This window comes from Heterodontus francisci, chromosome 26, assembly GCF_036365525.1.
Source record: "Heterodontus francisci isolate sHetFra1 chromosome 26, sHetFra1.hap1, whole genome shotgun sequence".
Classification (NCBI taxonomy): Eukaryota; Metazoa; Chordata; class Chondrichthyes; order Heterodontiformes; family Heterodontidae; genus Heterodontus; species Heterodontus francisci.
This window is the reverse complement of record NC_090396.1, coordinates 60,745,293-60,772,681: the sequence shown is the minus strand read 5'-3', so window position 1 is coordinate 60,772,681 and position 27,389 is coordinate 60,745,293. Positions and strand designations below refer to the sequence as shown.

Sequence of the window (27,389 nt, the reverse complement as noted above, 5' to 3'; positions counted from 1 at the left end):
CTTCTTAAATAGTGGGATGACATTTGCTACCTTCCAATCTGTAGGAACCACTCCAGTACCTATAGAATTTTGGAAGATGATCACCAATGCATCCACTATCTCCATAGCTACATCTTTCAACACTCTGGGATGTAGAATATCAGGTCCTGGGGACTAATCAACCTTCGGCCCCATTAATTTCTCCAATACAACCTTCTTACTAATACTAATTTCCTTCAATTCCTCATTCACCCTAATCCCTTGGATCTCTAATTCTGGGAGATTTCTTGTAACTTCCTCAGTGAAGGCAGACAGACACAAAGTAATCATTTAGATGGAGTATAAAGAGGGGAGGGGTGGGTTCATCTACCTACACAACACAGATGGGCCCGAGCAGCTGTTGGAGGCTAGTGTTGGAGCAGGCCACATTTGGTCAACTCCTTAGCTTTGTCAGTGCATGTGGTGAACCTGGGTACTGGGCGAGAGATTGCGAGATGAATGAGGCGACAGTTGGTCCGCATTAAGGTAAGTCTTTTTTGCACTGATATTGAAAGGGCATCAGAGTCACAGGAGGTGAGTATGTATGAGACTGTCCCAAGCCTTCTTTGTGCATCTCTCAGTGCCCCTCGCCTCTGGTGCAAGGGGTTCCTTATCTGGTGCTGCCTGCTCAGCAGCCTTCTCCACATCCTCCTCATCGGATGAGGAGTCGCGATCAATGATGTCCTCAATATACAAAACCTTCCTTCCCCTTCTATAGTGCTAGATTGTGCAGAGCACAGCAGACCACTGCAATTCAAGAGACCCTCACTGGGGCATACTGAAGAGCTCCAACAGATCGGTTGAGGCAACTGAATCTCATCCTCAGTAGCCCAATGGCCTGCTGGAGAGGACCTGTGGCAGCTGTTGTACCTTTCCTCTGCTGCAGTGTGAGGGTTCCTCACTGACGTGAGTATGTTTATTCCTTGTGGTCATGGCCATGATATCAACTAGAATTAATTGAGTTAAATTTCAAAAACGACTAATGAATCCAATTTGAGCATCTAAAGATCTGTAAAACCCATGTATTATTGATGCAGAAGAGGCCCTTGCGGACTGGACTTATAAAGTTCACATTTCCTATTTGTGAGTGTGACTCTGTTCTATTCATAGGAGGTGGTGCCTTTGCTGATGAGGCTGTGCCATAAAGAGTGATCCTGTGCAGGGCTTTCCCATATCTCAGGTGGGGTGTTCAAAATCTTCAGTGAGAACTTCAGGGTGCCCTTGAATTATTTTTTCTGGCCTTCATGTGAACATTTGTCTTCAATTAGCTCATCGTAAAAGAGCTTAATTTGGCAAGTGCTCATCAGGCATTCTGGCAACATGTCCTGCCCATCTTATCGGGCATGAGTAGCCATGTCCTCAATGGGTAGTCCATGTCCCCGAGAATCCATCCTTGAAGGTGTGCGGGGACCAGAATAGCTGTGGCGCCTGGGACTGTCGCAGTATGTATGCAATGTGGCTACTTTCTGGGAACCGGACACACACTCGAAGGATTTGCTTTCGGTGGTTGCAAACCAGTTGGAAATTGATGAAATGGCAGTACTTCCTGTTGATGAAAGCCGCTGGCTGATGACCACATGCATGTAGTCAATGACATTTTGCACCTGGGGGAATCCAGTAATGGCCCCGAAGCTGATGGCCCTCTCCGCCTGTCTGTCTGGGTCAGTTCGGTAGTGCACATAGTTGCTGACTCTCTTGAACAGGGCACTGGTCACCTCCTTGATGCAGCCTGGGAGATCCCACGCATTTCCCAGTGGATCACTGAAAAGATATGGATGCATAAAAGTTGAGTGCCATGGTGATCTTCAGGGACATGTTCAATGGGTGTCCACTGAACCTAATGGGTCTCAGCTCACTCTGCAGCAAGATGCAGACATCGGTGATGGCCTTACTTGAGAGTCGAAGTCTTCGCTGACACTGGCGCTTGTACATCTGCAGATAGTTGAGGCATGTCCTGTACACACTCTCCTGTGGCTAGGCCTTTCTTCGAGTGTTGCCCTCTGTCACTCCCCTATGCGTGCCTCTCCTGCATGACCACCCAGAGGCTGGCCCTCTTGCTGTTCCTGTTGTTGCTGCTGGGGAGCTGCAAGTGCCTGGTCCACCCTCCCTCTGTGCTGCTCCTCCTCCTCACAGGGGGGTGGGGAGGGAGGGGGGCCATAAAGAATGGGTATTTCATGTGAGTTGGTCTCTCTCCCTATCGTGTGCTATCCTTGGAGTCGACCTTCCCCAGAACCATCCTTTGCTACTCCCTTTTGAATATCTGCCACGGTCACTGTGCAGCCCTTGCAGATGGCCCAACCATCAGGAGCATGAAGCCACCCGACAGGACCACCACCCAATGCAGCTGTCACCCTACATGACCACCACTCTGGTGCAGCACCTACCATTAGAGGCCTCCCGCCAATGACCGGCAACGGCTTCTGCTCCCCACTCTTTCCCTTCAAGCCAATGAAGACTTTCAAAATGGTTGGCTTCCAGGGGTGGTACTGAGGCCTCACCTTGTTGCCACCAACTTTAACTGGTCAGGGACCTGAAGGCCCATGATCTCCACTTGCTGTTCATGAAATACAAAATGCCGCATAAAATTCCATTCAGTTGCATGCAAATTCCATTTAATTACTTTCTAAACAAGCTAAATAAATGTCCTGCCATGTCGTAGTGGCAAGTCCAACCTCTATCTTTCCTGCCACTCACAAACTTCCGAACCAATGTCACGTTGGGGTTCTGTGCAAGCACATCCCTTCTCAATTTTTCGGCCCCCATACGCCACCCCGCTGCCTAACCCACTCTTTCAGACCCAGTAAAATTCAGTCCCATGTGTGAGACCCACTCAGGAGCATACAGCTCCTCCAGATCAAATAAGGCAGCAGAAGGTTGACTTCACATCCATGTTATAATTGAAATGGCCACTCTAGTTAATGAAGTGGTGATTGTAGCAATATTTTGTTGGTTGGTTGTTGTATCTGGAACAGATAATTTGAATACTGAACAAGTAGAAGCCCTTTCTATTGGGGAAATTAATTCGAGTGCATTTAGTCCAGAGTACAACATGGCTGCCATCGATAGTGCCCTGAAATCAGCAATATGAATTGCCCTGTCTTTATGTTGCCTAGCAGCCATCCAAAAACGGTCTCCCATTGATGGTATTCATGACCTGCTGAATGCAGGCCTGGGCAGCGCTCTGGCTGGTGTGCAAAAGTTTCTGGTTATAACTTGGAAGGAACCTGCAGCATAAAAGTTGAGAGACATACTGGCCCCAATATTTAAGGAGAGGGTGATGTTGAGGTTAAAAACTGCCAAAGAACCCAGAAAGGCTGGGGATGTGGAAATCTCTCGATCTAAAAGCAGGACTCATTCACATTTTGTAGCTTCATCTCTCACTCAACAGCTGGTCAAATAGACAGTCTGGCTGGCAGACAGGAGGGAACACCAAGGACAGGAGGCCACAGCTGGGGAACCTTGGGGATGGTCCCCAGCAATTAGGAGGAGGGAAGGTTGGCCATCAGTCCTGGGGGATGTAGAGGACTACAATTGGGAGAGGTAGGGAGGCCAATGATCAGAGCTGGGGTTTAGGGGTGGTGGTGAAATCCTGTGAGGGAAGCCTGTGATTGGGACTCGGGAATAAGTTAGGGGGGAAGAGATTGGTGGCTAGGAGGGATGGGGGTTGCTGGAGATCAGGGCTGGGGAAAGGCAGTGAGTAGCTTCTGATTGGGACTGGGGCACTTATTTTGGGGAGTTGGTCGTTCCTGCCTTTGTTTCACTGCCAAGTTTCTTGTCCTTGAGAAACCCAAGCATCACCAGTAAATTTCAAATTGGGCTCTCAATTGCACTGTGGGAGCCTGATTTAAATATGTTAATTAAGTGCCCCTATCCATAGTGGGACATTAGGCCATTATTATCATGGTCGCTAACTTTGAAAGCCACTAGCAGAGCTGTTTAGATATTTGGTATGGGCTATAAGTCATTAGGCAGAAGGTAGCACAATTCATCCAGAGGTTCCTAGTCACAAATACAACTCCTCATTCAGTCACTCATAAGCTCTCCCGGGTTTACAGACTTGTTGTGGGGGTGGGATTGGAGGGGTAAAGCGGGGTGGCAGCATTCTCCTTTGATGCTGCCTCACTCTCTTTTGGCTCTTCTATTCCATCTAGAGTGCAGACCAGGGAATTTCCACAGAAAAACTTATATTCCCTCAGGTATCCTTACTGTGGATGGAGGCTTAAATGTGTATGTGACTAGAGAATACCACATTCTGGAGCTTTAAAATTTAGATCACTAGCTACCCAAGATAACAAAAAAATCCTGGCGCAACCTGCTTAAAATCTTCAGAAAGGAGATCCAATAATATTATGCCCCTATTTTAGAAATAAATTGTCAAATTTCAACCCCAATCATTTCACTTAGTAGCAGCAACACTGCTGATTTTTTTGGGCTTATGTAATTGCTAATATATTTTATGTAAGGTGGTTCAGAGGTGAGCTAAGCATTAGGTTTTTATAAACCTTGCTCCTGATTGGTACATTCCAATGCACTTCTCAGATATTAATGTGCTAGAAGTGGAAAAGCAGATTTGTCTGATACTTTTGACCAATATTAATTAATAAATGTATCTACTGTTCTTACAATATTTCATACTATAGTACTGATTAGTGTTTTGTCTCATCAAAGGTAGCACAATGGTTATCACTAACAGAAATTCAACTCGTTGTCATATATTGGCTGAGATTCTGATAAAAATAAGAGGGATTATATAATATTTTTATACTTAGCAAATGTACGAATTAACATGAAACATTACAATTCTACAAACCTGGCCAGCAGTACTGTGAAGTTTTGCCAAACCATTTTCAAGTCTATCCATTTTAGCAATCAAGTCTTTTCTTTGCTTCGAGAGTAGGTGTTGATAGAGCTTTATTTGTTCCAGAAATGTTTTGGGTGTGGTGTAGTTGTAGCGTCTTTCAGTAGCTAGGTAGACTACAGACATCTCTTGGACAGCTTTGTGTACGAATGCCATGAACTGGCTTATAGAGGTCTTTACTTCAACCTGAAATGTAATTCAGTATACAAAAAGTATTAAGTGCATTCCGTTACAAGAAATCCATGCATGTTAATAATACTACCGCATAAAAAGATGAAATTTGAAACATATTCATGAAATGATTATAAGTATCATACTAGGAAATAGATACTTTATTGCTTCTTGAAAATTAAACTGTATAGCTTAAAGGTTTTGATGGGGCCCATCTCTGGTGGGATGAGGCTTCTACCCACTCTGGAGATGCTCCCATAATGCCAACTGTATTTCAGCTCTGGATCATCTGTATATTCAAGAGGGCTTCCCGAGCTCTGCCTAGAAGCAATGCCAATTTAGAGATGCTTTTGGAGGCTCGCTGCAGTAAGATTAAGGTTACCTGAACAGTATTTTTTTTTTGATTATAAACTGCTGATACTGCTGATGGGACTCATTCAATGCCAAGCGATGAGAGCACTATCACAAGCTTGTCTTCCAAAGATTCCTGAGATCTCCTTCACTAATCTTAGAATGCTGGTTGCTGCGATCTAACAGGCAGCCACTTCTTTCAGTCATGGGAAGTAGAAAGAAATATGCTGGTGGCTGTGCCTCTATCCATTTAATTTGCATGTGTTCACCCACGTATGAAAATGTCGACCTATATTTTTATTAACCAAACTTGAATAAAACCAATCCATTTACACCTCTGTAATGAGTTCAATATGCTTTCTCTCCCATTTTAGAAATGCTAAAATAAAGCAGGGAAGGTACTGTGGTTTGTTTGCTATCTGAGATATAGGTAAGACTTGAGCTAGGGTTTATTAATGCTTATAGCCCATCAATGGGGCTGTATATTTCAACATCTAACGGAATCTGGAAAACAAAATGAAGGTGTCAATAAAAATCACCTAAATCTTTCACAGAGTTCGCCTAGTCTTCTTCCTTAATTTTGGTAGAATATTGTCAGAGGCTCTGGAGAAATGCATTAACAGATCTTTCACTGAAGTTATGGTGGTAGGTTGAATGAACCCATTGAAATTCTAAATAATTATATGGAAGTATAGAGATATCACACAGTAAGACAGCTAAATTTCTCCAATTTAGAAAAATCAAACCTATTTACAGTTTTAAATGCCTCATTCTGAAAGTACACATTGGAATTGGAAGCAAGTTGAACTTTCATGTGAAGGAAATGTGTCTGTTGTGAATGTCATTTTTCAAACTACCTTTTACATCTTCTATATGACAACAACACTTACAAGATAAAAGACTGCCACATGTAATTTATTTACATAAGAGCAATAGCCCTTCAAAAATACTTCATTAGCTCTGAAGTGCTTTGGGATGTCGTAAGGATGAGAAAGGTGTTATATGTAAGCAAGTTCTACTCTCTAACATAAAATGGACTTGTAAAATAAGCACACATGAAAAAAGTCACTAAAATTTTTTTAAAATGGAAAATTCTGGAAATCTAAAATAAAAACAGAAAACATTGACCCTTAGCAGGCCAGGAAGTATCTGTGGGGAGAGAACATTTCAGGTCGATGACCTTTCATCATCATTTAAGTTGTTAGAGCTGAACAGCTTTTAAGCAAGTACAGAGCCAGGGAGAAGGGGGCTGGGCAGGAGAAGAATGAAAAGGAGACGTTTGTGTTTGGGAGGATGGTAGGACTGATTAAATGACAAAAGTGATGATGATGCAAGGCAAAATGTGGTGACAATGAGACCAAGTATAGAAACAAAAAAATCAATTTAGAGAAGGTGTAAATGGTTGCTGCAGAATAACAGAATAGTACGGAAGCATGGAAAATGTGGCAAAGATAGGAAGATTTCCAAGGCCTAGGAGAGTGGTTGAAGAAAGGTAGGTGTACCTCCAATATAAGCCCACTGACTCCCACATCTTCCTTGGCTACACTTCTTCCCATCCTACTTCTTGTAAGGACTCTATTCCATTCTTCCAATTTCTCTGTCTCCATCACATCTGTTCTGATGATGCAACTTTCCATGACAGTGCTTCCTTTTTCCTTAATTGAGGATGCCCCTCCATTGTGGTTGACAGAGGTCAGCTCTGACTGAAATGTCATTATATACACTATATTACGTTGCACCACTTCCCAAATTCAGCACTTGCCCTTGATCTCCCACAGATTCTTCATGGGTGATGGAGAAGCTGATGAGAGAGCAAGCCAAAGAGTCCTCAGATGAGGATGGGCACTCTGATGATGAACTGTCACATGACATGCACACCCTCCACCATTGCAGAAGGATACACTTTGAGGGATACTGCAGTAGAGATAGCTAAATTGTCATATGGTAAGAAGGACATCATATGTGAGCAGGAGCACATGCTGGTGACAGGGACAGCACTGGAGAGTTCCTGTCAGAGGCCATAGGGCACTCCAAGCTCTGCTAAGCTGAATGTAGATACTGAGCCTGAGGGTCATTCATGAAAAGGAGCAGCAACAGGAATTGTGTGTGCTGCAGTCAGCATTTCCAGAGGCAGTGCACACCCTCAGAGAGAGATTGGAGGAGTCCATCTCAATAATGAGCGCTATAATGTCTCAGGCATGTGCCCTGATGTCCATGTCCATGGAAAGAGTATCCACCTGCATGGAGAATCAGATGTGGCAGGCCAATGAGTAAATGCTGGACCCAGACCAATGGCCTGCACATTCTGACTGCCACTTAACATGGGATGGAGCAGAGCCCAGCTTTGGTGGCTCAACGCCTCATTGACATGTGGTTAAGTGCTCTCCAGCTCTTGGCTGGTAGGGAAATGCAGGTGGGCCATGAGAGGGAAGATGGAGAAAGGGCACATGGAAGTGGGGACTCTTCTCAAGGCACTCCCATTTCTCATTACTTGCCCACTCCCGCATGCCCACCAACCCCTCAGACAGAACCACATATGCTCCCTCCTGCCCTGATGACCAAGTCTGCCTCTGCACAGGGATGCATATGGGGCAGTCTATGACAGGGACCACATGGGCTTCAAAATCCAGAGGACCTCTGCCACAGGCATCTCAGCTGCCAGAGCAGGGGAATGAGCAGCCTGCCTCCAGTTCTGCTGAAGCCACAGGAGTTGCAGCACATGGGAGTAAGAGGGATGAGAAAAACTTAATAGCTGCACAAGGGGATTCACTTGGGTATGGATAGCAATGCTAATGGCGTTATGATGATGTTTATTTCAATGAATGAAATACATTATTTGAACTCCTCAGTCTTCTGGTCTCTACTTTGTTGCATCCCCCATTCATCCTGGACAGTAGCCTTCTGGTGAATGGTAGGATCAGCTTTTATGAGGAAGAAAGGGTGTGAATGTGATGGCTGGATTGCTGACTGTTGTAATGAATTGTGTCTGGGGGTGGGGGGTAGAGGGGTACATAGAGTTTCTGATGGCATGGCAGATGCCCTCACAGATTAAGCAAAATGTAGCTGGATGATGCCATCCAGGGCTTCACTGGTAGCCATATGTGTGGCTGCAAGCACCATGGCCACACCTAGCTCCTCTTCCTCCTCAGAGGATGCTGATCATTTTGTATCTTTCTCTTCCTACAGTTCCACTCATCTCTGCAGCATAATGTTGTGAAGGGCAAACCACAACCATTCTGGAGACCATTGATGGGGCATACTGAAGGGTGCCTCCAGATCTGTTGGGATACATGAAATGCATTGAAGCAATACAATGGCTTGTTCTATTGCACTTGAGGTCATGTGGCTCCTGTTGTATCTCTCCTCTGATTCACTTATAGGGCTCCTTCCAGAAGTCATCAGCCAGGCCTTCAGAGGATAGCCCTTGACTCCCAGGAGCCAACTTCTGAAGCTGTGTGGAGGAGCGAAAACCTGTGGGAGAAGTGAATTATGCAGAATGAATGAGTCATGGCAACTCCTTGGATATTTAATATGGACATGCATGATCAACTTTCAGTGGTCACAACTATCTGAACATTGAGGGAATTAAATCCTTTGTGATTGATGAAGACTCCTGGTTGATTTGAGGGCACATTGATTACCACATGTGTGCAATCAATGACTCCCTGCACCTGTGGAAATCCAGCAACAGAAGAGAAGCCAACAGTCCTCTATGTTTGAATAGTCTCATCCTTGGCAAAGTGCACATTAGTGTCAGCTTTAGAGAACAGGTATTGGTGACCTGAGAGATGTACTTATGGGCAGCAGATTGAGAGATAGTAAAGATGTCATTAGCAGATCTCTAGAAAGAACTGGAGGCAAAGAAAGTCAGGGCTGTAATGTCCTTGATGACCATTGGCAATGCGTATCCACCTGGTCCTCTTGGAAAGAGGTTTGCTTCTACGAGACTGAAGTTGTCAGCAAACCTGCCACAAAAGCCTGAGCCTCCTGAGGCACTGTCACGTTGAGAAAGCTCACTTTCTGTCTGTAGACGCTATGCTGGGAGTATCGCCTCCAGCAAACTACAGCTCCCTGTCCATCCTGTCTTCTGGAGCTTGTGTTTGCAGAGAAGGCAGCTGCTCTTGGTGTTGTTGCTGCTCCTGGTGCTGCAGCTATTGGTATGGTTCAGGGTGCTACTGCTGGTAGTGTGGCTACCCAGCACGCCAGTTTCATTGTTCAATGAGTCCCCACTACACTCCTGCCTTGTTGACCCTGGTGAGTTTCACACAGCACGAGAAACCTGTGCGATGGCTGTTAAAGCCAGAATTATGGGTTAAATCCAAAATTAATTGCCCCTTTGACTATTGTAATTACATGCTCGACAGCTGCACGGGGGTTCCCTGCTCACCTGCAAACGAGCCCAAGTTAAACCTGGAAGTGGGCCGGATCATGTTAGGTTCCCGACCTAATGCCATTTTTTGGGGTTTTAATCCTCCTATCTGCATCTGAACCTGCCCCCATGACCCTCTACCCCCCCAGCCCCACCCCCCCAACCCCCTTGGCAGTTAAAATTCTGCCTGTTAACTGTTTCTCTCTCTACAGGAGCTGTTGAGTATTTCCAGCATTTTCAGATTTCCAGCATCCAGAGTATTTAGTTTTTGTATCAGGTAGACCCCAGGGTGGTATGGATTCCCAGCCCAAGCAACAGCCCGCACCTCCATCATTCCCAGTCCCATCTTCCATACCAGCCTTTGCCATTGAGAGAAAATCAGAGCAGTGGTTAAGGTCTAAAAAACACCAACCAAGGCTCCTATTTTATGAACAAGCTGAGATTTATGAAAGTCTGTAATGAAATCACACTTCACTAATGATCTAATGTAGAAAATTAAGCATTTGCCTCGTCATGAGTGGCAATGGACCAATAAACGTTTTAATCTAAGCTTATGGAAGACGCCCAGACTGTTGAACATTGCACCTGAATATTTTGTGGCATCATTACCATCTTGATGTACTCCAATTGAAGAACTTGTTAGCCCAAAAATTGAGTCTAGATGTGAGCGTCATTTTGGCAAGTTGCACTTTAGCTGTGCCCAGATTCTGCTGAACAGGAGGAAGGATGAAAATGAGGTCTCATGAAGAAATTAATGTTATAGGAGCCAATTCTATCCCATAAAGTTACAGTTCTAAATTTGGTTGAATATTGTGTTTCAGGATGAATCATTGTTATTCAGTTATATTTAGCTCCCTGATTAGATCCTTTCACTGTAGAAGGCATCATTTTTGCATTGTCACATTGTTTGCCATGTTTTCCAACATTATTGCTGAGTGATGCTGCAAGGGAACTTACAGCACACAAAATGCGAAGGATGGAAATTCCTTCGGAGATGCCTTTAGCACTTCATGAGTTAGATGAAAAAGATGAATGTGAGTGGACAACATTTGCATGAGCAACATCATCTGAAGCTTTATCACCATGCCAGTTACTAACCCAGGACCTGCATTTACTGATCCCAACATTTGCACTTGGACATGTCGTAGGACATCTGTCATGGCCACCTCTCTCGCATAAGAGGGGCTATATCATCTTCTCCAGCTTGTATCACAGATACCTTCTCAAACAGTTGGCTGGATTTTATATCGGCAAGAAGAGTTTCAGCGATGGGCCGGAAGGTGGTGGTGGTGTGTGACCCTGCCTTGGCCCTTTAGAGTCATAGAGAGATACAGCACTGAAACAAGCCCTTCGGCTCACCGAGTCTGTGCCAACCATCAACCACCCATTTATACTAATCTGACATTAATCCCATATTCCCGACCACATCCCCTCATACATTAATCCCATATTCCCAGCACCTACCTACACTAGGGACAATTTACAATGGCCAATTTACCTATCAACCTGCAAGTCTTTGGCAGTGGGAGGAAACTGGAGCACCTGGCAGAAACCCACACAGTCACAGGGAGAACTTGCAAACTCCACACAGGCAGTACCCAGAACCGAACCTGGGTCGCTGGAGCTGTGAGGCTGCAGTGCTAACCACTGTACCACCCTTTATCAGATTCCCAGCCGAATTCAATGGTGGGCAGGCAATTAACTGCCCGGCATCGGGGCTGCTGTTCTCTTGAAGGGGCAAGAGCATGCCCAAGAGCTGTGGGCCAATCAGAGGGCTGGCAGCTCAGCAGTCCCAACAGTGCCACTGGCAGCAATGGCCGCTGCTGGGACTGCAGGAGGCCCGGAGCCACGAAGATGGAGGAAACCCTGAGACCGGTAAATTGGGTCGGGGTTGCCAGGACCAGTCAGGCAGGCCCCGTAGAGGGGATGGCGGGGTGGTTGGCGAGGGCAGGGTGGGGGTCTTGCCACAGGGGTGGCCATCACCCCTGTGGCAAGACCCTCACCCTGCCTTCACCAACATCTGTGGTTGGATGGCCTCTATGCGCCATGGATTGCCCCTAAAGGAGGGCCCCCCCCGAGCCCGCTAGGAGGCCACCCGTCTGATGTGGGCTAAATGCCAACAGAGGCGGGAGGTGGCCTTTAAGTGGTCCTTAATTGGCCTCCCAGTGGACTTCCCATCCGCCACAGTGCCTATCGCAGGCAAAATGACATAGGGGCCGGACAACGTTGGGAATGCTGCCCGACACTGCCACATGCCATTTTGTCTGACCCGCACTCCCCAGTCCCCTGTCTCCCAGCCTGTCTCCAAGGGCCAGATAAAATCCAGCCCAGCGCAGGCTTGGAGGGCCGAATGGTCTGTTCCTGTGCTGTACTGTTCTTTGTTCTTTGTTCCTATGAAGGATTGTCTTGTAGCTTTTAAGGTTACCATAAGGTACTTCCAAGTCATCAGAGTGAACATTTGCCAGATCAGCTAGAGTGCACTCTACAGGTGTATCATATAAGTAACAGATGCTATAGGGGCTAAATTTGATCACCCCTGAAAACAGGCATTGGGATCAGTATACAGGATTAACCCATGCTAGTTGCTTCCAATGCAGGCAAAAAGCCATCACTATGCTGCCTGTTCATTTAAATGATTACAGCATGCAGCTAGTGCTAACCATGCTATTGAGTGGCTATAAGCCTCAGTAGGGTCCTAAAATCATGAGAGGCTAGCAACAGTTAAAGCTAGTCTGCATTACTTAAAACCAGTCTGCATCTCTTAAAGGGGAGGTGCATTGTGGCTGGAGAAGGTGCTGGATGTTATTCTACAACTGATTTTGACCTGGAAAGAAACAAAATGGCACAACATGAGAGAGAGAGAGCTCTGAGATTTTCTGATACTGAAATGGAGGCCTTGGTCGAAGAGGTGCAGAGGTGGAGTAATGTGCTCTATCTACAGTCGGCCAGGAGGTCTTCCAGACAAGCTCTCAGAAGCCTATGGGAGCAGACAGCTGTGTAAATTTGAGGCAGCAAGTATTTAAAATATTTGTCCAGTGTTTTAGGGCTGCAGGCTGAATTTAGTCAGAATGGCAGGGGCCACAATGGCGGACCCTAGAGCCATTGGTAACCCCGCCTCAGCCATTTGGGGGACCCCCGTCCACATTTTGGGCTCATCCGGCAACTAACTGGTTGCTGTTGGGGCTCCCAAATGGCTGAGGCGGGGTTACCAATGGCTCTAGGGTCCGCCATTGTGGCCCCTTTAAAAGCCAATTGAAGGGTTGGCAGCTCTTCAGTCTTATTAGCGCTACTGGGAGTGATGGCTATTGCTGGGACAGCACCTGGCTGAGAGGACGCAGCAGTGGACACTGCCCTCGCAACAAGGTAAGTGGGGTTGGGAGTCACTGGGGCCAGTCAGGCAGGCCCTGGTGAGGGCTTGAGGGGGGTGGTTTGTGAGGGCAGGGGGATGGTGTTGCCCTAGAGGCAGCCATTGCCATTGGCAGGTACCGTCTGTGGGCCATAGAGTGCCCGATTAAGAGGGCCCACCACACCCCCCGCAGGCCCACGAAGATGCCACCAGGGTTCAACAGACAGTCTCCCCACGTGGTGGGGGGGGGCCTGATAAAATGCCAGCAGCAATGGGAAGAGGCACTTAATAGGCTACTTAAGTGGCTCAATTGGCCTCTGGGCGGGAGGGCTGTCCTCCACCTTCCCCACCATGGCAGTGGGAAGACGACGGGCATTCCACCCCCTCCTTCTCTCACCATTTTACGGACCCCCTTCCTCCCAGCCCGTCCGTAGGGGGCTGGTAAAATCCAGCCCTTAGTGTGTAGTAAAGAAAGAATCTTATAAGAAAGCTAAAAAAAGATATAAGTAACATAGACTAATATGATAGAGTAGATTGTGTGTCTGGACTGCAGGATGTGGGAGTTTGTGGACAGTGATACTGTCCAGAATGAACACATCTGCAGCAGATGTAAAAAAGAAAGTGCTGGAAATACTCAGCAGGTAAGGCAGCATCTGTAGAGAGATAAGCAGAGTTAACGTTTCAGGTCTGTCACCTTTCATCACTTCTTACTTGCCAAAGAAAGGGATTGGAGGACATAAAATTAAAAGGGCATGGATACAAAAATACAAAAAATAGCACAGTTCCTAGCAAATGAGAGAGATGCAAAGAACAGCAAAGGGTGACAAAATGAAGAAAAAGCGCTACAAAAATAAAGTATGACAAAATTTGCAAGGGATATCAAAATCAACAGTAAAAATTGTGGTCAGGTGATGTGGGCCCCTTGAAAATTGACAACAGTGATATCGTGAATGAAAATAAGGATGATGGAGCAGCCCAGCTTATCAGTGCAAAAGAGAAGTGTGATGCGTTTGCAACAACCTTGAGCCAGAAGAGCCAAGTTGATGATCCATCTCGGCCTCCTCCTGAAGTCCCCAGCATCACAGATGCCTGTCTTCAACCAATTCGATTCACTCCGCGTGTTATCAAGAAACGACTGAAGGCACTGGATACTTCAAAGGTGATTGGCCCAGACAATATTCCAGCAATAGTACTGAAGACCAGTGCTCCAGAACTTGCCACGTCCCTAGCCAAGCTGTTCCAGTGTACCTACAACACTGGCATCTACCCGGAAATGTGGAAAATTGCCCAGGTATGTCCTGTACACAAAAAGCAAGACAAGTCCAATCTGGCCAATTACCGCCCCATCAGTCTACTCTCAATCATCAGCAAAGTGATGGAAGGTGTCGTCAACAATGCTATGAAGAGGCACTTGCTTAGCAATAACCTGCTCAGTGACACTCAGTTTGGGTTCTGCCAGGACCACTCAGCTTATTATAGCCTTGGTTCAAACATAGACAAAAGAGCTGAACTCAAGAGGTGAGGTGAGGTGAGAGTGACTGCCCTTGACATCAAGGCAGCATTTGACCGAGTATGGCATCAAGGAGCCCTAGCAAAACTGGAGTCAATGGGAATCGGGGGGAAAACTCTTCACTGGTTGGAGTCATACCTAGCGCAAAGGAAGATGGTTGTGGTTGTTGGAGGTCAATCATCTGAGCTCCAGGGCATCACTGCAGGAGTTCCTCAGGGTAGTGTCCGAGGCCCAACCATCTTCAACTGCTTCATCAATGAACTTCCTTCAATCATAAGGTCAGATGATTGCACAATGTTCAGCATCATTCGTGACTCCTCAGATACTGAAGCAGTCTATGTAGAATTGCAGCAAGACCTGGACAATATCCAGGCTTGGGCTGATAAGTGGGAAGTAACATTCGCGCCACACAAGTGCCAGGCAACAACCATCTCAAACAAGAGAGAATCTAATCATCTCTCCTTGACATTCAATGGCATTACCATCGCAAAGATTCCACACTATCAACATCCTAGGGGCTATCATTGACCAGAAACTGAACTGGACCAGCCACATAAATACTATGGCTACAAAAGCAGGTCAGAGGCTGGGAATTCTGCTGCGAGCGACTCACCTCTTGACTCCCCAAAGCCTGTTCGCCATCTACAAGGCACAAGTCAGGAGTGTGATGGAATACACTCCATTTGCCTGGATAGGGGAAGCTCCAACAACACTCAAGAAGCTTGACACCATCCAGGACAAAGCAGCCCGCTTGATTGGCACCCCATTCACCACCTTAAACATTCACTCTCTTCACCACCGATGCACAGTGGCAGCAGTATGTACCATCTACAAGATGCACTGCAGCAACCCACCAAGGCTCCTTCGGCAGCACCTTCCAAACCAGCGACCTCTACCACCTAGAAGGACAAGGGCAGAAGATGCATGGGAACACCACCATCTGCAAGTTACCCTCCAAGCCACATACCATCCTGACTTGGAACTATATCGCCGTTCCTTCACTGTCGCCGGGTCAAAATCCTGGCACTCCCTTCCTAATGGCACTGTGGGTGTACCTACATCCCAAAGACTACAGCAGTTCAAGAAGGCAGCTCACTACCACCTTCTCAAAGGCAATTAGGGATGGGCAATAAATGCTGGCCTAGCCAGCAATGCCCACATCCCAGGAATGAATTTAAAAACACCTGCTGACTCAGCTTCCTGCTCACAGTAATTAGCACCCAGTCAGGCAATCACTTACAGCCATTGACAGGCAGTTTCTATTAAGTGCTGACTAACTTGCAGTTTCTTTTAAAGTGCTAAGATAAATTCAAAAATTTAAGCTAAAAACGAAGAAATTAAACTAAATTTTAGTCAAACATTACTCATGCAGAGCAATTACCAAAGAGTCCCACTTGCACCAAATTCTCAACTGTTGCACTCAGTTCACAATGCTCTCTGTCCTTCAATCACTCTGTGCTGACAACTGAGATAAGGGAGAGATCTACAATGTTGTGGTGATGGAAGTAGCTGTTTTGGTAATGGATGCAACAGGGAGTTTGAAGTTCAGCTGAGCATCAAATAGAATGCTGACCCTTTGCACCATCAGATTCAGTTGGAGTGATGGAGAGGGTGAGGTCGGTTACATAAAAATAAAAACTACTAAATTTTCTTACCTCAATACCCCCAGTATCCTCAAGGAAACGCTTACTGACGGATATCAAAGCTTCTTCTGGCCATTCATGGAACCAGTCTATAGATGTGCAGTTTACCAAAGCAGGAAACTTTCGAGCACGTATTCGTAGAATTGAGCCCACAGGTGAAAAACACAGAACAACCTGCAAAATCAAGAAAACCTTTGACACCTTTAAAAAGAAAAAGCACGACTGTAATTTGTGAGTTGTCCAGCAATTAAAAAAACTTATCAAGATTAAATTGTGGTTAAAATTTTAATCTCAGTTAATATAGATTTTAATTGCATATTAATGCATTCATAATTTTAACATTTGTTTTATTACTGATGCTATTATCCTCATTCAAAAAAACCAAATATGAAAAAAAACTTCATATTTTTGCTTTCTCTCTTTATAGTTTCATATTTATTTGCATAGAATTAGACAGAACATTATGAAGAGATCAGAAATATTTGAGTCATTGGGCTTAATTGTGTTGAGAGGATCAAGTCCCGCCACTGGGGTCGAAAGCAGGAGCTGACCCTGCTCTAGTGGGCTGTGGGACCCTGGGTGGCATTTTGCTGGCAGCAGCCAAATAACAGGCTGCCGCCAGGGCTGACGTCCTATTGAGGATGGCAGCCTGATCCCAGCACTACCAGCCCAATCAGAGGCTCAGCACAAGATGTGGGGTGGGGGGGGCACCTAACTGATGAGGCCCCTCGAAGACATAAGTTTTTCTGAGGAAGCTGGGTCCAGGCAGGCAGCCCCAGTGGTTGGAGGTGGGGGTCATTCCAGCAGCAGCGATTTAGGCATGGGGGCAGCCATTGCTGCCAGGGGACTCCTCTGTGCACCATAGAGTGCCCATCAAGGAGCCCCCCCACCCTCCCACTCCCAGGAACCCTCTTGGATGTTGCCAGGGTTTACCCATGGCAGCTGTGATATAATGTTGGACTCCTTTCCCTCGCCATACTGCCAGCCCTCCTGCCGACCTGTCCATCTCGAAAGGGCTGGGAAAATTCAGCCCATTATATCCAAAAATGTAAATTTAAAAGGATAATCGGTAGCTTTACATAGATTCACACAAAATGTTCAATATAGCCTACAAGTCTAAAAAGAACTTCATTCATATTTCTTTCTGCCATTTAGCCAGTTGCTTAGGCAGACAGGTTTGGTTACATTTTTGTTTATGTTTTTGGAAAAATGTGGCTTGGTTCTTATTTAGAATCTGACCAAAAGTGAAAAAAGTCATTTGCATGGCACTGTATCTCCCAAGCCCAGAGCTGCATGTGATTGTCCTCCAAGGCCATGTGCGGTCTGCTCCTCAGCCATCCACCAGCCATGCTGCAGCCACTTGGGTAGCACTGCACAGGAGCACTAGGATAGGCAAAGGAACATGGAAGACAGGCAATAAAAGAATGTACAAGGGTGATTAGTTGATGTTTGTATGCAATATGGCATGCTTTCATTTATAAATTTTGTTTGGAATGTTTGTTTTGTGCTTTTTTTATTCGGTTATGGGATGTGAGCATCACTTGCAAGGCTCACATTTGTTGCTCATCGTGAATTGCCCTTGAGAAGGTGGTGGTGAGCCGTCTCCTTGAACCACTGCACACTATGTGGTGTAGGTACACCCACAGTGTTTTTAAAGAGGGAGTTCCAGGTTTTTGACCCAACAACAGTGGAAGAATGGCAATATAGTTCCAAGTCAGGATAGTATGTAGCTTGGATGGGCACTTGCAAATGTCACAGAGTCATTATGGCACAGGAGGAGGCCATTCAGCCCATCGAGTCCATACTAGCTCTCTGCAGAGTAATCCAATCTGTTCCATTCCGCTGCTCTATCACCAAAGTAGGGCAGGTACTCTGCTCATTTCTCCACACCTCACAGTCCTGTGCTTTCCCCTTCAGTTACTCATAACAGCCTCTCATTGTTTAACGTCCATGAGAAATGAGCAATATGACCACGGAAAAAGTACATGTGTTGATTTCCCGTTGGCTTCCTCATGTGTGCTTTAAAGGAAACACAAATCCTCTTCCCAAAGGATCTTCCACCTGTAAGCACCTGTTGTTGCTCGAGGTTCTAGCTCTTCTGCCATCACCACTGAAAATTCATTGGTTCTGCTGTTCGTCACAGCTCATAACCCTGAGCATGGAACCCTCAATTGGGCCTGGGGCGACTTGCAAAGGGCAGGGACAACCACCCCCTGGGGTCTCTAAATGATCTTGCTACCCTACTATCCCCGTATCCCTGAAAGTTTATTTCCCTTGTGGCCATCCAATTTCCTTTTGAAATCATTGATTGTCTCCGCTTCCACCGCCCTCATAGGCAGCGACTTCCAGGTCGTTACCACTCATTGAGTAAATAAGTTCTTCCTCAGATTCCCCTGTATCTCTTGCCCAAAAACTTAAATCGGTGTCCCCTAGTCCTTCAGCCAATGGGAACAGCTTTTCTTTGTCTACCCTATCCAAATTTGTCATAATCTTTTACATCTCAATCTTCTTTGCTCCAAGGAGAACAATCCCAGCTTCTCCAGCTTAACCTTGTAGCTAAAATCCCTCATCTCTGGAACCATTCTGCAAATCTCCTTTGTGCCCTCTCTAGAACCCTCATATCCTTCCTAAAGTGTGATGACCAAAACTGGACGCAGGCCTAACCAGAGCTTTATCAAAGTTTAGAATAATTTCCTTGCTTTTGTACTCAATACTTCTATTTATGAAAGCCAAGATTCCATGAGCTTTGGTAACTACTCTCTCAGTATGTCATCTTCAAAGGTCCATGCACATGAACCTTCAGGTCCCTCTGTCCATGTACACTCTTTATAACTGTATCATTTAGTCTACATTGCCTCTCCCTATCCCTTTGGTGAAAATGCATCACCTCACACTTCTCTGTATTAAATTGCAGGTGATGGTCCTTCCATGTGCCTGCTGCTCTTGTTCTTCGAGTGGTAGAGGTCGTGGGTTTGGAAAGTGCTGTTGAAGGATGTTTGGCATGTTGCTGCAGTACATCTTGTAGATGGTACACACTGCTGCCACTGTGCGCCAGCGGTGGAGGGAGTGAAAGTTTAAGGTGGTGGATGAGGGTGCCGATCAAGTGAGCTGCTTTGTCTGGAATGGCGTCGAGCTTCTTGAGTGTTGTTGGAGCTGCACTCATCCAAGCAAGTGGAGAGTATGCCATCACACTCCTGACTTGGGCGTTACAGATGGCAGACAGGCTTTGGGAATTCAGGAGGTGAGTTACTCACCGTAGCATTCCCAGCCTCTCATCTACTTTTTTAGGCACAGTATTTATATGGTTGATCCAGTTAAGTTTGTGGTCATGCTGTTGAATGTGAAGGGGAGATGGTTAAGTTCTGTCTTGTATGAGATGATTATAGCCTGGCACTTGTGTGGCACAAATGCTACTTGCCAATTATCAGCCCAAAAGTGAATGTTGTCCAGGTCTTGCTGCATGCGGGCGTGGACTGCTTCAGTATCTGAGGAGATGCGAAAGGTACTAAATATTGCAATCATTAGCGGACATCCCCATTTCTAACCTTATGATACAGGGAAGCTCATCGATGAAGCAGCTGAAGATGGTTGGCTTACGACATTACCCTGAGGAACTCCTGCAGTGCTGTCATGAGACTGAAATGATTGGCCTTCAACAACCACAACCATCTTTCTTTGTGCTAAGTATCACTCCAACCAGTGGAAAGCTTTCCCATTGACTTCAATTTTGCTAGGGCTCCTTGATGCCACACTTGGTCAAATAGTGCCTTGATGTCAAGGGCAGTAACTCTCACTTCATCTCTGGAATTCAGGTCTTTTGTCCCTGTTTGGACCAAGGCTGTAACGCAGTCTAGAGCCGAGTGGCCCCGGTGGAACCCAAACTTAGCATCAGTGAGAAGGTTATTGCCAAGTAGGTGCTACTTGATAGCACTGTCAATGGCAGCTTCCATCACTTTCTTGATGATTTAGACTTATGGGGCAGTAATTGGCTGGATTGGATATGTCGCGCTTTTTGTGGGCAGGACAAACCTGTTAATTTTCTACATTGTTGGGTAGATGCCAGTGTTTTAGCTGAACTGGAATAGCCTGGCTAGTGGCATGACTAGTTCTGGAACACAGGTCTTCAGTACTACAGCTGGGATGTTGTCAGGGCCCATTGTCTTTGTTGTATTCAGTGCCTTCAGCCGTTGCTTGCTATCATGTGGAGTGAATCAAATTGGCTGAAGACTGGTATTTGTGATGCTGAGGACCTCAGGATGAGGCCAAGATCGATTATCCACTCAACATTCTTGCGGAAGATGGTTGCAACTGCTTCAGCTTTGTCTTTTGCACTGACACAGTGGGCTCCCCCATATTGAGAATGGGAATATTTGTGGAGCCTCCTCCTCCGGTTGGATGTGGCAGGACTGCAGAGCTGTGAGTTGATCCATTAGTTGTGGGATCACTTTGGTCTATCCATCACATGCTGCTTCCACTGCTTAGCATGCATGTTATCCTAGCTTCACCAGGTTAGCGCCTCATTTTTAGGTATGCCTGGTGCCACTCATTGCATGCGCTCTTGCACTGCTGATTGAACCGGGGTTGATCCCCTGACTTGATTGTAATGGTAGAGTGAGGGATATGCCGGGCCATAAGGTTACAGATTGTGGTTGAATACAATTCTGCTGCTGCAGATGACCCACAGCACTTCTTGGATCCACAGTTTTTAGCTGGTAGATCTGTTCTGAATTAATCACATTTAGCACGGTGGTAATACCACACAACACAATGAATAGTATCCTCAGTATGAAGACGGGACTTCTTCTACACAAGGTCTGTGTGGTGGCCACTTCTACCAATACTGTCATGGATAGATGCATCTGCAACAGGTAGTTTGGTGAGGGCAAGGCCAAATAGAGTTTTCCCTCTTGTCGGTTTTCTCACCTCCTGCCGTAGGCCCAGTCTGGCAGATAGGTCCTATAGGACTAGGCCAGCCCAATCAATAGTGGTGCTACAGAGCTGCTGTTGGTGATGGACATTGAAGTCCCCCACCCAGAGTACATTCTGTGCCCTAGCTACCCTCAGCACATCTTCCAAATGGTATTCAACATGAAGGGGGGGGATGGAGTTGCGCGGTAGGTGGTAATCAGCCCATGTTTGACCTGATGCCATAAGACGTCATTGGATCCGGAGTCAATCCTGAGGATTCCCAGGGCCTCTCCTTCCCGATTGTTTACCTCTGTGCTGCAACCTCTGGTGGGTTGTCCTGCCGATGGGACAGGATATATCCTGGGATGTTGATGGAGGTGTCTGGGTATGATTCGTTGAGTATGACTATGTCAAGGAATTGCTTGACTAGTCTATGGGACAGTTCTCCCAATTTTGGCATAAGTCCCCAGGTATTATGGAGGAGGACCTTGTAGGGTCGACTGGGCAGTATGTGCCTTTGTCGTTTTCAGTGCCTCGGTCAATGCCTGGTGGTCCATCCGATTTTATTCTTATTCAACTTTTCTACAGTGGTTTGAAACAACTGAGTAGCTTTCTAGGCCATTTCAGAGGGCAGATTTCAGTAAACCACATTGCTGTGGGTCTGGAACCACATGTCGGCCAGACCCGGTAAGGATTGCAGATTTTCTTCCTTAAAAGGGCATTCGTGAAAGCGATGATTTTTATGACAATCCAGTAGTTTCTTGGTTGCCATTACTGAGATGAGCTCTTTATTCCAGATTTTTAAAAATTAATTGAATTTAGATTCCACCAGCTGCCATGGCGGAATTTGAACTCACCTCTCTGAAGCATTAGTCCAGGCCTCTGGATTTCTTGTCCTGTAATATTACTACTGTGCTACCATTCCCATATTTTTGCATTCTAGCCAAGCGGATGTTGTGATGGTCAGTGACAGGGAAGGTAAGATGTAGGACGATCAGTCAATGGTGAATAGAGATTGTGTTTACTGGTATCATAGCAGGATTATAAAAGCAAAATACTGCGGATGCTGGAAATCTGAAATAAAAACAAGAAATGCTGGAAATATTCAGCAGGCCTGGCAGCATCTGTGGAGAGAGAAGCAGAGTTAACGTTTCAGGTCAGTGACCCTTCTTCAGAACTAGCAAATATGCTAGTTCTGAAGAAGGGTCACTGACCTGAAACGTTAACTCTGCCTCTCTCTCCACAGATGCTGCCAGGCCTGCTGAATATTTCCAGCATTTCTTGTTTTTATTTGATAGCAGGATTAGTTGTTCACAGACAGCCCAGCTGGAAAGGGTCTGGTCATATCGCCTCCTCCCTTCCTCTTCCTCCTGCTCCTCAGCTGCTCGCCGTATAGCTTGGAGGCAAGGGCTGTGGCCGGATGATAGCGAGGTTGTGCAGCATGCAGCAGAACACCATGAAGCTTGACAGCTGCTCTGCTGAGTGCTGCAGGGCTCCTCCAGAGTGGTTCAGGCAGCGGAAGTGATTTCTATGCACCAATGGTCTGCTCTATGACATTCTGTGTGGCAGCATGTTTTTTGATGTGCATGGGACTGAATTTTATGTGCACCCACAGAGACAGGCCAGGAGGCGGGGTGTGGGGGGGGGTGCGGGGAGGGGGAGTCCATAGAATTGCTACGGGAGGAGGGGTGCAGAGGGCCCGTCGCCTTCCCTGCGCACTGCAATTTATTTGGGGTGGGATAGGCCAATGACAACCTTCCCTCTCTGAGGCAAATTCAGGCCTTAAGAGGCTGATTAACAGCCACTTCAATGCTTCGTCCCATCGCTGCTAGCATGAGGTCCGCGGCGGGGGTGGCGTGGGGGCCTCCGCCTTGTAAGGACCTCACCCAGTGAAACAAGGCGACCTCCCTGCTGGCTTTGTGGGGGAGGGCCTTCCTCTGTGGGCAATCTGTGGCACGCAGAGGGCCTCCACCATCAAGCAACCCACCTGCCTGGAACACCCTCCACCTGTACTCAATGCCCACCCTCCACCACTGCCACCCCCCGCTATCGCTGGGACTACCGGACTGGCCTTAGCGACCCTGCCTCACTTTCCTCTAGTCCAGGGTCCAAGGTGCTGCTGAGCCTACTGAGCTCTGGCCCTGTGATTGGCCAGCAGCACATGGAGCTGTGATCCATATCTTTAAAGGGACAGGGATCTCGGCGCTGGGCTCTTAATTGTCCTGGCACCGTAGACGTGTGGTGGGGGTGGGGACTCTGAAGGGCCAATGCAGGATTCCCCTGGCCTTTTTGGCCCAGCACAGGGAACACCGCCGGCACCATTAAATTCAGCCCATGGGCAGAATCTTGTGTGGCTATTTCAAGCAGGAAAAGTGGCGTGGGAGGACAGAGAATCGGTTTGGAAGCATCCGCCCAGAAATCCAGTGTCGTGCCGTCGATTTGTCAGTATGGAAAGCACCATGGCGGCATTGACGCCCTGATGTAATGGGGAACAATTTTAAATTGTTGAGCAGCTCTTTGAAATGCATTTAAGTATAATTAATTGCAATTTAATGATAGGATCTCAATTGTGTGAACAGTGGGCGGAACTCACATGCCTTCAGGTTCATGTTCATTAAAACTTGGCAGCAGTGAGGCGAGAGGCCATATTGTCATGGTGGGGAAGGAGTCCTGAGCATAGCGGAAGAGGATGGGTTCAGAGGCCATTGTCGGACGGACTGTGTTGGTGTGGACTCTGTAAGGGTGTTTGGGGTCTTGGGGCTCTGCAAGGGGGCTCGAGGTCTCAGGGGCTCTGCAAGGAGGTTCGGGGTCTGGATGCTCTGTAAGAACCAGAGTGGGTGTAGGGGGACTGCATTCAATTAACAAACAGCTGTATGAATTGGCTGTTTGGTCAAACCGCTGGAACAGAGGTGGATCATCAGCAAGGTTAGACTCTTAGGTCCATCAGGGACTCCACTGAGGGAATTGCCTAATGCTCAGATGCCAAGGCTGGGTTGCCTCTTCATCAATAGTGATCTGCAGGCCTACAGGTCATCATGCATGGGTCTCATACACCCTGTATTCTTGGACCCCTGTGGCATGATGTGGCACCTCCGACAGAGGGAGAGCCAAGACGCAACTGCACCTGTCCCTGAAGCTCCATGACGAGAGCAAGAGCAGCCTGCCAGGCTAAGAAGGGTGCACATTCGCCACAGAGTGTACAGGCTAGGATCAGCTACTCCAAATGTCTTAGCGCCTTTTTCAATGAAGACAATAGCTCCCCAGGGTCCAGTCACCGATTTATGCACCATGCTGCAAAATGAGTTGTGACTTATGAGATTCGGGGGTCATCCATGCCATTGGCCCTGGATCTTTCCAGGGATCCACCAGGGACATGTGTGGGGTCTCACAGACAGCAGCCTACCGCTGCATCAAGGAGGTGACCAATGCTCTATTCAAGAGGGCTGGCCACAATGTGCACTACCGGACTGACCCTGACAGTCAGGCAGAGAGGGCCATTGGATTCGGGGCCACAGCTGGATTTCCCCGGCTGCAAGGTGTGATAGATTGTACGCAGGTGAAGGCTCCCATGGACAGCCAGCAGCCTTCATCAACAGGAAGGGCTTCCATTCCATGAATGTTCAACTGGTCTGCAACCACCGGAAGCATTTCCTGCGGGTTTGCGCCCACTTCCCAAGAAGCAGCCATGATGCTTACACACTTCGACAGTCCCAGGTGCTGTAGCTTTTCAGGCTCCCAGCTCACCTTCAGGGATGAATTTCCATGGACAAGGAGTATCCGTTGAAGACTTGGCTTCTCACGCCTATGAGCAACCCTCGCAATGCAGTGGACGAGAGGTACAACAATTGCCATGGCTCCACCCGGGCGACCATCGAGCAGGCCACTGGGCTACTGAAGATGAGGTTCCACTGCCTAAATCGATCTGGTGGGGCCCTGCAATATGTCCCAGTGAGGGTCTTGCATATCGTGATGGTCCAGCACTGCAGTGGGATGTGGTGGGGGGGGAGGCACATGATGATGAGATACCTGAGTGGCACTCATCCATCGATGATGCGGATGCAGAGGAGGGAGAGGGGCCAGCAGCAATGGATGTTGAAGTCATAGCACTGGAGGCCAGACAGGTTGAGAGACGTACAAAAGAGGCAAGAGACAACCTCATAATTACCTATTTCCAGCCACCGTGATGTCCACTCACTGAGAATGTAATGAAGACTTACTTTCAGGCATGAATTCTACCGCCTTCTATCCAGTTGTAATGCGCGCTTGTGCCCATGGAAAAACATATGTTAATGAGGGCTCTCATCACAGTGGCATGTTAATGAGGCTATGGTCACATTGGCATAGCCCTAAGGTGGAAAGGGGAGGTCAGCATCTCACAATTAAGGCATAATGGCACATAACTTTCAGACAATGAAGCCTAATGATTTGAACAAAGGATAGGAACATAGGACTTAGGAGAAGGAGTAGGCCATTCGGCCCTCCGAGCCTGCTCCGCCATTTGATAAGATCATGGCTGATCTGGTTGTGGTCTCAACTCCACTTTCCTGTCTGTCCCCCATAACCCTTGACTCCCTTGCCCATCAAAAATCTATCTAACTTAGCCTTGAATAAATTCAATGACCCAGCCTCCACTGTTTTCTGGGTAAGAAAATTGCACAGACTAACGACCCTTTGAGAAAAAAAATTCTCCTCATCACGGTCTTAAAAGGGAGACCTCTTATTCTTAAACTCTGTCCCTTAGTTCCAATGTCCCCCACAAGAGGAAACATCCTCCTGGTATCCACTCTATCAAGTCCCCTCAGGATCTTATATGTTTCAATAAGATCACTTTTCATTCTTCTAAATTCCAATGGGTATAAGACCACCTATTCAACCTTTCTTCATCAGATAAGCCCTTCATCTTTGTAATTAGTCGAGTGAACATTCTCTGAACTGCTTCTAATGCAATTATATGCTTTTTCAAATAAGGAGACCAAAACTGTACACGGTACTCCAGATGTGGTCGCACAAAGGTCCTGTATAGCTGCAGTAAAACTTCCGTACTTTTATACTTGATTCCCCTTGCAATAAATGCCAACATTCCATTTGCCTTCCTAATCACTTGCTGTGCCTGCATACTAACCTTTTGTGATTCATGTACCAGGACACCCAGAACCCCTCTGTACCACCAAGTTCTGTAATCTCTCTTCATTTAAATAGTATACAGCTTTTCTATTCTTCCTGCCAAAGTAGACAAGTTCACATTTTCCCACATTATACTCCATCTGCCAAATTTTTGCCCACTCACTTAACCTATCTATATCCTTTTGTAGACTCTTTACCACCTCTTGACAACTTACTTTCCTTCCTATCCTGGTGTCATCAGCAAATTTAGCTACCACACATTCGGTCCCTTCATCCAAGTCTTCATTTAAGTTCTAAATAGTTGAGGCGCAGCACTCCGTGTGGCACTCCACAAGTTACAGCTTGCCAACCTGAAAAAAACCCATTTATCTCTACTCTCTGCTTCCTGTTACCTAACCATTCCTTTATTCATGCTAATATGTTATTCCATACACGATGTGCTCTTGTGTGGTAACTTTTGATGTGGCACTTTATCAAATGCCTTTTGGAAATTTAAATACACCACACCACATGGACTGCAGTGGTTCAAGAAGGCACCTCACCACCACCTTCTCAAGGCAACTAGGGATGGGCAATAAATGCTGGCCTAGATAGTGACACCCACATCACTTGAACGAATAAAAAAAAACTACAGGTTGCCCTTTATCCACCTTGCTTGTTACTTCCTCGAAGAACTCTAATAAATTACTTAAACACAATTTCCCTTTCACAAAACCATGTTGACTTTGATCCCATTATGATTTTCTAAGTATCCTGCTACAACTTTCTCAATAATGGATTATGGTAATTTCCCTATGACAGATGTTAGGCTAACTGGCCTACAGTTTCCTGCTATCTTTCTCCCTCCTTTCTTGAATAAGGGTGTTACATTTGCTGTTTTCCAATCTCCTTGCGACCCTACCAGAATCTAAAGAATTTTGGAAGATTATAACCAAAGCCTCTACTATCTCTGCAGCCACTTCTTTTAAGACCCTAGGATGCAGGCCATCTGGTCCTGGGGCCTTGTAGCCTTTAGGTCTAATAGTTTTCCCAGCACCTTTTCCCTGGTGATGGTGATTGTTTAAATTCCTCCCTCCCTTTCACCTCTTGAT

General features: G+C 46.6%; 1 protein-coding gene across 1 annotated transcript in view; it reads right to left on the bottom strand.

Annotated features, from left to right (window-relative positions):
• Window positions 1-27,389, bottom strand: part of LOC137384384 (dynein axonemal heavy chain 17-like) — a 1,056,876-nt gene that overhangs the window by 235,666 nt on the left and 793,821 nt on the right. The window contains exons 56-57 of the mRNA XM_068058353.1: window positions 16,279-16,440; window positions 4,829-5,062 (exon numbers count right to left, since the gene is read on the bottom strand). Of these exons, the coding sequence (XP_067914454.1) occupies window positions 4,829-5,062; window positions 16,279-16,440 (396 nt within the window). The remainder of the gene's footprint in view (window positions 1-4,828; window positions 5,063-16,278; window positions 16,441-27,389) is intronic.